Source organism: Pyxicephalus adspersus, chromosome 2 (assembly GCF_032062135.1).
Source record: "Pyxicephalus adspersus chromosome 2, UCB_Pads_2.0, whole genome shotgun sequence".
NCBI classification, from domain to species: Eukaryota; Metazoa; Chordata; class Amphibia; order Anura; family Pyxicephalidae; genus Pyxicephalus; species Pyxicephalus adspersus.
In genome coordinates, this window is record NC_092859.1 from 2,262,733 (window position 1) to 2,276,191 (window position 13,459).

Consider the following 13,459-nt stretch of genomic DNA (forward strand, 5'->3'; position numbering starts at 1 on the left):
GAACGCTGCTGGGTATATAAAAGGTGTGCTGGTCAATAGAGGTACAGAAGTAATCAGGAAAAACAAATATTATCAGTAAGATATGAATTCTTTACCTGGTTGTACACCCATCAAATAATGTATGGCTGCCTTTACAACAATTTGCTGTTATAAATTGTTGGGGCAGTAGTAGTTTCCCAGCTCTGACTAGCCAATAGCATAAAGCCATGGCTAAAGTTAGGGTTATATGAAAACTAAAAAAAATTCCAGTAAATGGATACCACACTGTTCTGATAGCATGTGTCTTGACTTAGGGGATCCCAATTTACTGACTAGAATTCATTTAGCTCTGTGAATGACTTTTGCTGCTGGATTGCAGTAACAATTCCCTAGCACTTCTCACCTTATAGCTAGAACTATGGTAAAGCTAATAGAAGGGTCACGCAGACATTTTTGGAAGACATCACACTGTTGCTAATTGTACACAAATCCGCTTTGTCAATTAAACAACACAATAAATGCTATTACTGATGGTGCCCCTTACTGCACTGACCAGCTGGGGGAGCTGTATGCAGCAATGGGATTGGTGTCTTCCCCAGAAACACCCCAACAACATATACAAAGGCTGCACAATCACTAATCTCACTTTTATTGAACTTTATCGAACAATGTTTGTTGTTTCTCCCCTCAAAATATACTCAAAGGGTATGATAATAGAGTGATTGTAGTTGAGAGTGAAATGCATAAGTGGAGGAGCAGAGTTTGGGGAGAGCAGCAATAAACATGGATCATTGGAAAGAGAGATTAGTAATTCTGTGAATGACTTTTACTATTAAGGTTACAATGATTCCCTACAGTACAAATTTTATGCAGTGCGCAGTAACAACACTTTTATACCATCGGCCTGGTCTGTCTTACCCTAATCCTTGTGTCCTTTGTGTTTTTAGATCACAATCCCACCACCTCCAATTACAGAGATATATGAAAATTGTGATGAGAATGAAGCAAAGCTGTGGTTAGAATTTCCAATGGGAGATCTTAGCATGACATTCATAAAGGTATGGAGGACACCAATCTGGGGGATGGGAGGGTGTAATGGGGGATGGGGCATGGAAGGTAAAATATTTTTTTTTAGGGGTCACAGGCTGTCCAGAAGGTACAGAAAGAATGACAGGTATGTATCATAGGAAGCCATTTCTAATAACAGGGGTTTTGATCTTCAGCTATTGACCAATATGAGGTGGGGAGTTTGCAATTGTGTGTCCTTAAATTAAAAAAAAAGTATTAATTTGATAATTTTTGTATTATTTATTTTCCAGAACGGCAGTCTGTTTTACCTAAATGGCACATATCTTTACATACATTCAGAAGGTAATATACCAAACATAACTTAAACCTGCCAAAATATTTTACCAGTCAGCACTTGCCAGTTCTTTGTTCAGATGTGTTAGTTAAAAATGCCAGTCCGATCCGAGGAATATTCATTTGTTTGGCAAATGCTGGAGAAATAATTCTTAAATAAGCTGCATATAAGCTGTGCCCATTACCCCCCTGGTGGTATTCCCAAGTATGGCTCAGGGAGAATTTTAGGTACCAAAAGCGGTAACCCCAATGCCAAACTCTGGGTAGCATTGTAAAAATCCTACCCGCTCCCTACGATCCAGCGGCATCCTTCAGCGATGCCTGGCCGGCTTCTGTGTCCCCTGGTATTGCATCCTCAGCGTGATCAATGCGATGCGTGAAGAGTCAGTACCCTAGGGAGGATGCTGCATTGCTCAGACCTGCGATGGAAGATTGGGTGGTTCCTGGTACCATGATGTCACTATAGGGAAAGTTTCTTCCCCTTTGAGTGACACCTAGCTCCCCCGCGCATGCGCAGTCCGGAGCCAGTAAATTTAGTGGTCCATGGGTCCAAAAAGGTTGGCGACCACTGCCCCAGTGCAGACCTTTAGTACAGACTCTCCTGTACAGACCTACACCTCAGATTTCTAGTATATACCCCCCCTGCAGCACTCTGCTGGGCAGAAGCTAACTTCAGGAAGTGTTCAGTTGTAGTACCAGTTTTTTTACATGGAGAAGAGGGAATTGTTTTAAAAGGGCCTCTGTTTTGCAAATAGTCCTGCCTGAGACTGAAGTCTTGCTTTCCCAGCCCTGATTGCATGAGGTGTCAAAACACACAAATATTTCACTATACAAAAACCCTGACACACATTGTAACCACTTTGTGTCCCTATACAGGTTGTATCAGTGCCCAGCATTTTATTTCCTGAGTACTAGTCTAAGTCTGGTTCCTTTCTTTACTTTTACTAGTCCTGACTATTATCAGTTTTGGTCCCTTGTGTAATGGCCCCAGCTAAGCTCAGCCTTCTGTCTGGGCATTTTTCTAAGCAGGATGATGTGCGTTTTCTTTGTTCTCCCTACTCAAAGTTTTTAATTGTTTGTTTGGATCCTTAGCTGTTTTTCCTGTGTATTAGCCTAGGCCGGCATAGCACTGTTCTCTTTATCTTAACCTTGTACAACCTCTTTGTATACAGCCCCCAACCATATCTCATCTGTCTTCCTACACTTGTAATGTTCATATGGAAACTTTATATCTCTGTTTGTACTGCAGATGTGATCTACACAAGTTCTTCTTTGGCTCTAAAAGCCTTTGTGACCCCACTTGGACATTCATTTATCTGTAAAGAGGTGATATTAAGGATGACTCCCAATGTGACCCTAATTCTCATGGATATCACAGTTCAGGCCTTCCAACTAGAAGGGGACAACTCTAAAACAGGTAAGTCACACTAGGATGACAATATCCACACTCATTATAAAGCATATTACCTGCAATCTTAGCTCATGGTGATCTGAACTCATTGCAGACGGCATCACCAAAATCTGAAAAATTATCTTATCAAGCTGTTTGTCACCTACTTTTTATGAACTTTGTTTGCTTTATACATAAATTCCAATGGCGTGGGATAGCATTTTCTGATGTAGATCTTTCATTTTACCTGAACTATGTATCCTTATTAGTATAGTTAGTACTTCCTAAACAGGAGACCCTGAACAGTCTGCAGATAAGCAGTTCTGTCCTCACTCTATATCCACTTTGCTTGTTTTTGGCCATTGACTAAAGAAGCCCAAAGGTAAAATGCCCAAATAGCAACCAGTAATTTGGGAGGTGTGTAGCATTCAGAGTTCTACAGGGCAGGTTTGTGGGCAAGAAGGGGAAATTATGTACAACAATGTGTCCTCTCAGAAGATCCTATGACACATAAACCCCTCTAAAAGGTTAGCTGCTTCCACATTTTGATAGAATAGCCAATCATAGGACAGAATTGAAGCATTCACTTCAGTAGATGGGAGATAAACATACCTGCTTAAGGCAAAATTACAGCAGTGGGTTGGTTATTTGCTGAATGAAGGTTCCCCCTCCAGAGCAGAGCTATGGTAACGTTTATTCCCAAACCAATGACCAATATACTGACAATGGTTGGGTGATTTCTTTGTTACCGGTACAAAATAAAAAAATATTACTTCATTTAATTGTATCAAGCCATTCACTTACATGTTTATACACTGTATGATCAAATGTTTCTGGACATCCATTGTATATGAGTTTGTTGGCTATCCAATTCCAAACCCATTTCTATTAATATGGAGTTGTCTTTTGTGCTTCTATACAACCTCCACTCTTCTGGGAAAACTTTATACAAGCTTTTGGAGCATGTTTATGGAAATGTGTGCTTATTCTTTTTATGTTCATAAAGTTTTGCATATGGTTATACAAAATGTATAACATAGTAATGGATCTTTAACTAAAAACCGAGTTTTTATTACTTTTTTTTTAATTTGAAATTTGCCAATGACTTGTAATTTGCAGACTTTGGGTTGCATTCAACTTGCTATGGTGAATGTTATCATCTAATTCAATGTAAAAATGATATATAATTACATTTTTATTTTCATTTTAGTTTCATAAAATTAACTACTTGTTTGCCCCAGTGATACAACTGATTGTCTTGAGGCTACTTTAGGTATAGCATGCTGTTGTACATACAGTTTGGAACCCATTTTGCTGTTATAGACAGAATAATAGTAAGAGGACCTGTAACATTGTTATGGTTATGACTAAAATAAAAGTCCATTATCTACCAATGCAGTGTACAATGTGCCACATTGTTAATCAAACTTATAAAAAATGTATTTTCTCTATATTTTAACTGAATACTTTCTTTTTCCTTTCGATTATCCAACTGATGTTCTGCAGACTATGGATCAAATTCAGATTCCTGTGGTAAGGAGATTATAATACAATTGATTTTTTTTTTTACTAAATGTTTATAATCTGGAATTGGATTCTAAGTTATCTAAACATGAATTAATGGTGCATTTGTTGAACTTCTACTCTACTTGACTTTTACAATGCTAGAACGTTTAGAAGTGGAGGTGGGGGGATCCAAGAAGTTTGTATGGCAGGTGCCTAGACACTAACATTCAGCTGAACAAAGACTATTGTTTGGCTTTTTTGCCAACTGCTCAGTTTAGTTTAGGAAAATCAAATGTTGGGTGCCTGTTATTATGGACAGGATTGGTGTAAGAGAACCTATAATGTGGTTATAGGCAAAAAAGGGGTAAGAGAACTTAGAGGTAATATTAGAGGTGAGTTCACACCCAGATTTCTTCTTCTCTAAGCTTATTGGAACTTTATCAATACAAGTTCTGACCTGGCATTGCTATACCTGTTGCTGACAGGTATGGTAATGAGACGGACAATGAAAGCCGTCATCCTTCGACATCCAGATTGGCTTTGTATCAAAAGGAGATCAGCTAAGCTCCTGTCATTGTGTAGAGCCAACCCTGCAGGGGATTAGCCAAAGACAGCTGGTATTGACTGACCCAATGTAAACATGACAGGGCTCATATCATCATTGCTTATATTAATTCAGTTTCTAGGCTCTCTGAAATCTTCTGTCACACATTGCATACATTACCATGGGTAGGTAATAGTTGAAATATTTATTCAAATACCTGTATGTCCTCATTGTATTATTCTCTAACATTCTCCCCCACTTTTGCAGGCAAAGAATCTGAGATTATTATCTATGGTAAGAAATTTATCATACAATGCAATTTACTTAAATTACTTTTATTTTAATTTTAGTTAAAATATGTCTAAAATATTTTTATTTCTTTGCTTTTTAACAATATTGATAACAATATGAATTGCATGGGGGCACACACACAATTATATATAATAAATATGACCAGAAGAAAAAACTTTGAGTTTATCTTTGTGCTGAATTAGAGTATTGCATAAAATCTGTTTTTATTACCTGTTCATTTATGTTTTAGCTGATGATCTTCATTCAAAGAAAGACAAATGTACCTAGCTAATAAGTTTATGCTAACTTTATGATTTTATTTTACAGGATCAACCCAATGGGTTGATTTATTATTTAGTGTTCCACTCAAACTCTGGAGTATGACCATGCTTGTCCCAACAATTCATACGGTTGTGTTCCTTGTGGGTCTTCCTCTCAATATCATGGCGATCATCATGTTCTTGGTGAAGATGAAGGTCAGGAAGCCGGCAGTGGTGTACATGTTGAATCTTGCCTCTGCAGATCTCCTCCTTATTAGCGTTCTGCCTTTTTATGTTGTCTATCGATTCTCGGGAAATAACTGGCTCATGGGGGAAGGAATGTGTCGCTTTGTCACAGCAGCATTTCACTGTAACATGTACTGCTCTGTCCTGCTCATGACAAGTATCAGTGTGGACCGGTTCCTGGCGGTGGTCTACCCGGTGCGGTCTCTACCCTGGCGCACATTAAACCGAGCCTGGCTGGTGTGTGGCATCATCTGGGTCATCTCATTGGCCAGCGTTGTCCCTTTCCTCATAAAAATGCAAACCTTCACATTTTTTGAATTAGGTGTAACAATGTGTTATGATATTTACTTATTCAGGCATTATTTAGAACTATATTTTTTATATTTCTCCTGTATTATCCCACTTTTCTTTTTTTTCCCATTATTCATTACGACTTTCTGTTACATTGGAATCATCCGCAGTCTCAGCAGATCAAAACTTGATCACACACATAAGAGATACCGAGCTATCATTTTAGCCATAATTGTGCTGTGTGTGTTTGTCCTCTGTTTTGGCCCCACCAATGTCATCTATTTATTGTACCATGTGAGAATGAGAAAGTATGAGGATTTCTCTCTGTATGTTCCCTATACCATCTGCTCTAGTCTCAGTAGTATAAACTGTTGTCTGGATCCTCTCATCTATTATTTTGCCTCCTCCCAGTGCCAGAGATACGTCTACAGCTTGATACGCGGTAATAAAGATTATCGCCCACCAGTAAAACAAAAGATGACCCCTAAACACAAACATCAATCATCAAAGAAGACTTATTCTGTTCTGTTTACTCAGAGCAAATAAATTATTTTCACAGAACTCTCTTACTTCCCTTATACCTCAGTCAGTAATAATATTGATCAAAATTGTTAAAAATTAACATAAATGTCAAATAAGTTCTGTAATGATTAAAGTGTAAAGCTGCGTACACACTGCCAATTTTTGTCGGCTGCACGATGCATGAACGGTGCTGTACATACAGCACCGTTCATGCTCTATGGAGAGGGGAGGGGGAGAGCGACGGAGCGGCACCCTGCTGATTTTCGCCCGATAATTGGCCGATGCCGATTATCGGGCGATAAAAATCTGACGTGTGTACGTAGCTTTACACAAAAAAAAAAAATACATTACTTACCTGAACCCTGCCTATAATGCATTACATGAAACAAACATTTACCAGCCTAGAATGCTTTTATTTTTGTTGAAGGTAGCATTGCCTTAAATGCCCCCTTTCCCTAATCTCCCCGATACTTCATTGTTTCACCATCCTGAACCTCTCCGTAATAAAAGGGATGTTTTTTTAATCTTTGTGTATTGACTATTAGAGCAACCTATAAGGGCGATTCAGATTCTGATAAATGCCCTTCACTTACTCGTTTTTTCTAAGTTTGGATTCACTTTTATAGACACCTGAAATATGATGTTTGTTATACAGTTTGATGTTTGTTTTTATCATCATTTAGTACATTATATATAAAATTATTAGGCTTAGCAATGGGTTTATATTCCAGCTCACTGGCAGCTTCATAGTCACTTGGTTTTTTAAAGCCAATGTAAATCTAAAATGAAAGATTTTTTGTTTGCAAAATCATGTTTTGTTTCTTCCATAAAATCCTTATTCTCAATAATTGTTTTATTCTGTTTTGCTTTTATTGCTATTGGTTTTCTCCAGCCTCTTTAAATCCATTTCCTTTCTACATGAACTCCAATAATCATACCTCCCAATTTAAGAATTTGATTTTTGATTTGAAGCTGCAGACCTTGTACTCAGAAAATACTTTACACAATATTAAATATAAGTAATATATTTTCGATGCTGCATTTCTGAATAAACTAACATAGCAACGATTTCATATTACATGGGATTTCAATAGCATCCAAACACATTCTAGGAAAAGCATCTAAAATATTTATTTTTAAGAGAAATAATAATTTTGGTCAAAGCAGTCTTTATGAATTTATAAACACATTTCATTCCCATATCAACTCACAGATAATCCATACCTAAAAAAATATTTCTTAAACAAATTCCAGAATTATGGAACATAGTCAACTATCCTTTTTAAGAGATTTCAAGAGATATGTTTCTCAGACTGGCCATCTTCTTCTTCATGAGAAATAAATAGAGGTAAGTGTTCTGTACAAATGACACAATATATACATTCCAATTTGATGATAATATATATTTGGATCAAAGATTGAAGAAACAACAATGCAATACTTCATAATTTATGTTACTGCCAACATTTTTTTTTTCACTATGGAATATTGAGGGTTAATCTTGGGAAAGGTTTATCACTCAACTTCAAGTGTTTCTTCTCAACAGCAAAAAGATTTTAAACTAATTCATGTTCAGATTAAGAAATACATTGGAAAATTTATGAGCTTTTGAGCAGCAGCAGCACTGAAAAGCTCCTAACAGGAATGAAAAAAACAGCTGCTACTCTTAGCAGAAAAACAGCTTCAAGGCTCTCCCTCCATACAAAACTAAGCCAGTCTCAAAGAGACATGATCTCTGCTGTAATATATTTTCTAGTTAAAAACATTTTTGTATAGCTGCAAAGATCTGTCCTCTCCTCTAACACACTCCTGACCCTGAGAAGGAGCAATAAATAAACTCCCAGTCTCTGGTATATATAGGGTATGTTTCCTGGGGGTGGCTGTCCATGCTTAGTATGCTTTGCAGTAACACTTGGGAAGACTCTATTTGTGGAAAAAAAAGTCTCCAGATGCATTTTCACTTAATGGCAAAAATGTGCACTAATTTTGTGTGTTTTTTCAGGAGTTAGATACTTAAGGTGTAATCTCTAGTAATAATGAGCAGGTTTGGGGTAAGAGGACCTGATATGTTAGTATAGACAGGATTAGGGTAAAGGAACATGTTATGCCTAAATATGGAGAGGGTGAATTAGCCACGTTAGTAAACATAAAACTTTTAAGACTGCCTTTCTCATCCGGGGTCCTCCGGAGGCTATTAGGGGTTCCTTGAGCAGTGAGCAGTGTTTTCTTGCCAACCAATTTCACCCGCAGTGCAGAAATATTTGGTGAATGTTTATATATATATATATATATATATATATATATATATATATATATATACAGATTCACTGGGTTACAATGTGGAAGTAACCAACACATTACAAAAGTTTCCTGGTACATTCACCAGCTAGGCTGCGACAAATGATAATAATGAGAATAAAAAGATTACAGATAATGAGAATAGTAATGATGCATTTGCAATGTGGATAATAATGACACACATGTCCATGTTTACAGGTTTTAGTTGCAGACATGATACATGAAGAAGCCACACTAATGTGTCAGGGCTCCTATATGAAAGGACATCCCGTTACTCTGTTCTCTGAGAGCTCACCTAACAACATAACAAGGAACAGATTTATATATTGGAGTAAATTTACCAGGGGGTTACCCAGGCCTGTTACTCCCAAATTTGTAATTCAAATAATTCCCTAAAGGTGGTATGAATGTAGCCCTCTTTACACATTGGGACTGAATTGTTAAAACTTACCAAGAATAAAATATTCTAAGAAATAAGCTAAAAAAAATGTGGGTGATCCAGCAAACCTACAAACGAATCTGGTCCAGGACTAAAAATGTTTACTATATATAAAAAAGAAATCCATTCCAGGTTCTTCAGTCTTGGAAAACTTTAATGGGTCACGTCTATAGTTTCAATTAGACAAAGAGAGTCAATCTGAAAGCAAACAGCTTCTGATACGTATGGTTAGTTATCCTATAAGGCTCTTTGGCACTGGCATTATGGATGAATTCAAATTGATAATTTATTAAATTTATAAAAAGAAAGTTTTTTTTATATAGGTATTACATTATCCTATCAGTTTAAGAACTTGTTTTAAACAAAAGATTTCTTTGAAATATCTAGTGGATTACTAATAAATCATTTATTTTATGTTTTCAGTTTTCATGTCAGATGTTTCATTGGGGAATGTAATTAAACATTCCACTGAGCTTTCATGTAGAAAAACATTCATATATAGCATCAATTCTGCCTTATAAATGTTTGTGGGAATCAGTTATACTGTATCAATAGACAGTCCTCATTTAAAAAAGAAGAATCCAAATGGTTTACAAAGTATCTCTTTATATTCATTTATAGATGTAATCATAGAAAAACTGCAGAAGACGCTTTAAAGCTGAGTGGGGAAAAATTATGTTATTGGAAATTGAAATAGAATACAGACTGAACTGCACAGCTTTCATTTTTTTTATGATTCTAAGAGCTGTCTGGTATACTTGCTATGTTACAACCTTCAATATAATTTTTTGTTTTCTTCTTTTTTCTTGTTCTTTTTTTTAGAAATCCAAGGCAGTAAAAATACAAGGAATAAAAGATAGGGAGCTTTGTAGGCATCCATAATCTTTTACAAAGGAAAACAAAATAGGCTGCAATAAAAACCTTCAGTTTATATCATAATAGCGCCCAAAGAGCAATTTGAAATAAGAACTTAAATTTACAAACGTGACATCCAAACCAATTGCCATACATTTAGCATGATACATTACTATTACCCCACAAAAGCTTAATGCGTTTCATGGAACATGACCACTTCTTCAGTAGAATTGTAAATGAGGGTGATCATGCATTTTTTGGTCTCATGAAGTACAAGTACAAAAACTTTAAACTCTTAAAAATATGTCCCAATAACTGGTTAACAGAGGTAAGCAATACAAAGCCACAGATAAAGATTAAAATGTTTAGGGAGAGTCAGGAAGCCAGATGAAAAGCAAATTTGGTTCTATTGTTTTTTTATTATGAAAAAACCCATCAAGAGATTTATCAAAAGTGTACCAGTGAACAGCCAGCCAGGCTGGTACACTTTAATGGATCTCTTGATGGGTACACACCTTTCATTCCTTGTATTTTTACTGTCAATGTTTTTGGAGTGTCATATAACGTAAAGCATCCCCGAAATCAGTCATTGTTTAACTGCATTGGGTTTACTTATTTTCGATGATTGGTTAAATCCAATTCCATGGTAGGAATGTGGGTATGTGTGTGTTATATATAACGCTGTTTTCTTTCTAGTGGTGTTGTTTCAAAAAATGTATATTTTTTGGCAAACAATGAAAAAATAGATAATATTTACCTTTTTTATATGTTCAACCAGTGTCAATATTAAAATTCTACTGTTATAACTACAGTTAAGTATAGTGGTACCTCAGGTTAAAGGAATTAATTGGTTCCAAAAAACATTTCTTAATTTGAAATTGCCTAACTGGAATCAAATTTTTCTATTAGAAATAAAGGAAGCACAAATAATCTTATAACCAAAAAAAATAACATTTATTTTAAATACTGTACTGTACTGTTTATCATATAGAAAATACTGTTACATGAAGAAATCAAGAAAAACTTTACCTTAAATGAGGACTCTTGGCGTATAGTATACCAGCACATACAGTATACAGCACACACAAAAAAAAACCACAGTTGCAATATAGCACAACAATCACTTGAAACAAAGTCAGAGAGACAAGGCAAGACAATACGAGCCGATACAAGTTGAACCAAGACAAGACGAGGCAAGATGTTAAATTGTTGTACTTTTGTATCTCCTCCTTTCGATTTCAGAAACAAAATTTCATCCACATTTTCTTTCGTAACCAGAAAATTCCGTAACAAGATACTGTTGTAAACTGAGGTACCACTGTATAAGTATTATAGTTAAGTATATGTATTATTTTTGTTCTGTTATTTTTTTTTTCAATTTGAAATTTACCATACATTGTCTGGTGGAGGATCAGTCACTGCCATTGAATACATGTGAAGGTTCTCCACCAGGAAAGATAGTCATTAGCTTGCAATATTCTCTTTTATCACTTTGCATTAAAATGTCTTTTTATCCTTAATCTAAAAGGAAACATTCAAGAACAATTTGACCATGATCACCAGAGTCATACTCTTGGGATTCCAGGTGTCTCCTTTCCTCCGAATGATCTTCTTCAGTGTCTTTCTTGTAATATATTGTGTGACAATGTGTGGGAACCTCCAGATCATCATCCTAGTGTCCTACAACAGGACCCTCCATACTCCAATGTACTTCTTCCTTTCCCAGCTCTCCATATCAGACATACTGCTGAGTTCAGATATTGTACCTAACTTGCTCCAAATTCTACTAAATGATATTGGCACCATGTCCTTTTCAAGCTGTTTAGCTCAATTTTATTTCTTTTTATTGGCAGAAATTTATGAGTGTGTTCTCCTCTCTGTGATGTCCTATGATCGATATTTGGCAATCTGTAACCCTCTAATGTATAACACTATGATGAAACATGGGTTCTGCATGCTGCTCATTGTTATGTCATGGTTAGTGAGCATTTCTGTGTCATTGGTTGAATTTATAACAGTGTACAATTTATGGTTTTGTGGACCAAACATTATTGACCATTTCTTCTGTGATATGGAACCTCTTCTGGACCTTTCTTGTTCAGACACCTCCACAGTTCAGATAGAGATGATTGTCTTTTCTATCCCCATGGTTATATTTACATTCTTTTATATTATTATATCATACTTGTACATTATTTACAACATTCTAAAAAATTTATCTACTACAGGGAGGCAGAAAGCTTTCTCAACATGCAGTTCTCATCTAACTGTGGTTTCCATCTTTTATGGAACAATGCTTTTTATTTATGTTCTGCCTACGTGGGGACAACAATGGAGTAAAATATTATCATTGTTGTACACAGTGGCCACACCATTAATAAATCCAATTATTTATAGCTTGAGAAATAAAGACATCAAGACAGCTTTAGAACAGTCTATTCACAGTTTGCACTCACATTTTCTTCTTTAGTATTTTTTTAAAAATAAGGTATTGATAAAGAAGTGTATTATGTTACCTTTGATTACATGGTTTCAACCAATAAACATTATTAAAATTGTTCATCAAGGAAATATAAATGTACAATTTAAATCCTAGCCACCTTCTTGAAGTATCTCCTAAAAATGAGTAAACATATTTTTCCTTCCAATATCTTCGGTCTTCGCTCTCAAATTCTGGTCTTTTTTTTTTATCCGATGGTGAGAGGATCCCAAATTCTATAGAACTTTGGCATGTAACACTGCCCTTCACAACATTCTTCAGTTAATCCAGAATAGATTAGATAGAAAAGTGGAACTTTAATATCCTAGGCTCAAAGAAAGTGGGTTGGATGACACTGGGTACCATTCCCTTTCATGTAGTTTTGCTACATAGTAGGTAGGGACAGATTGGAATCTCGTTCATCCATTCATGTCTCCAAAAGCTACAGCTTCTACACTGTCCATATAGGTGATGGCCTCAACCTCTAATGCTGTCCTTGCCCAGTCTCAGGGCCCATAGTGTCCTCCTCATGATGTTACTGCCGCCGCCTGCTCAGTACCCAGCTCTAGATGCCAGTTACCAATGCTATCCACGATACGTCTCAGGGCCCACTGCCTCCTCCTCCTGCTGTTGCTGCTGCCACCTGTCAGTACTCCATTCTTAAAAATGGCATTACAGACATCTAGATGGCATTGACGATTCACTACACCCATCTCTAGATGCCAGTTACCAATGCAGTCCCCGCCACCTGTCACTTGTAACTTATAACAGAGCTGTGTAACTGGCTAATTTTTTGACTGAAAGACCCCCCTCAGAGACCTCTGCCTGTACTCTGAAGCCTGTGTATGGCTTGAACCAGAGTGGTGAAACCTGGTGGCTAATTTTTGGACCTCTCTGCCTCTACTCGGAGGCCGGTATAAAATCCGGCATGTTTCCTTGACTGCCCCGTAAAATGGCCTTGACAGCAACATAAAAAAGCCTTCCTTATTTTTTTTTT

The 13,459-nt window shown here is 36.4% G+C and overlaps 3 protein-coding genes across 5 annotated transcripts in view; all 3 read left to right on the forward strand.

Moving 5' to 3' along the window:
- LOC140322695 (proteinase-activated receptor 1-like) overlaps positions 1–5,193 on the forward strand; it is a 92,411-nt gene extending 87,218 nt beyond the window's left edge. For all 3 annotated transcript variants that reach the window (XM_072399262.1, XM_072399263.1, XM_072399264.1), the window contains 5 exons: positions 927–1,037; positions 1,299–1,350; positions 2,591–2,758; positions 4,238–4,264; positions 5,049–5,193. In XM_072399262.1, coding sequence (XP_072255363.1) covers positions 927–1,037; positions 1,299–1,350; positions 2,591–2,758; positions 4,238–4,264; positions 5,049–5,125 — 435 coding nt within the window. In that variant the 3' untranslated portion in view covers positions 5,126–5,193. The remainder of the gene's footprint in view (positions 1–926; positions 1,038–1,298; positions 1,351–2,590; positions 2,759–4,237; positions 4,265–5,048) is intronic.
- Positions 5,194–5,259: 66 nt separating this feature from the next.
- LOC140324896 (proteinase-activated receptor 1-like) lies at positions 5,260–6,644 on the forward strand. The gene has a single exon (XM_072403021.1). The coding sequence runs from the start codon at positions 5,453–5,455 to the stop codon at positions 6,413–6,415; it is 963 nt and encodes a 320-aa protein (XP_072259122.1). The 5' UTR covers positions 5,260–5,452; the 3' UTR covers positions 6,416–6,644.
- A 4,485-nt stretch (positions 6,645–11,129) lies between these two features.
- On the forward strand, positions 11,130–13,432 carry LOC140324897 (olfactory receptor 5I1-like). Its single transcript, XM_072403022.1, has one exon. It carries the CDS (start codon positions 11,536–11,538, stop codon positions 12,451–12,453), a length of 918 nt encoding a protein of 305 aa, XP_072259123.1. The 5' UTR covers positions 11,130–11,535; the 3' UTR covers positions 12,454–13,432.
- Positions 13,433–13,459: the final 27 nt, after the last annotated feature.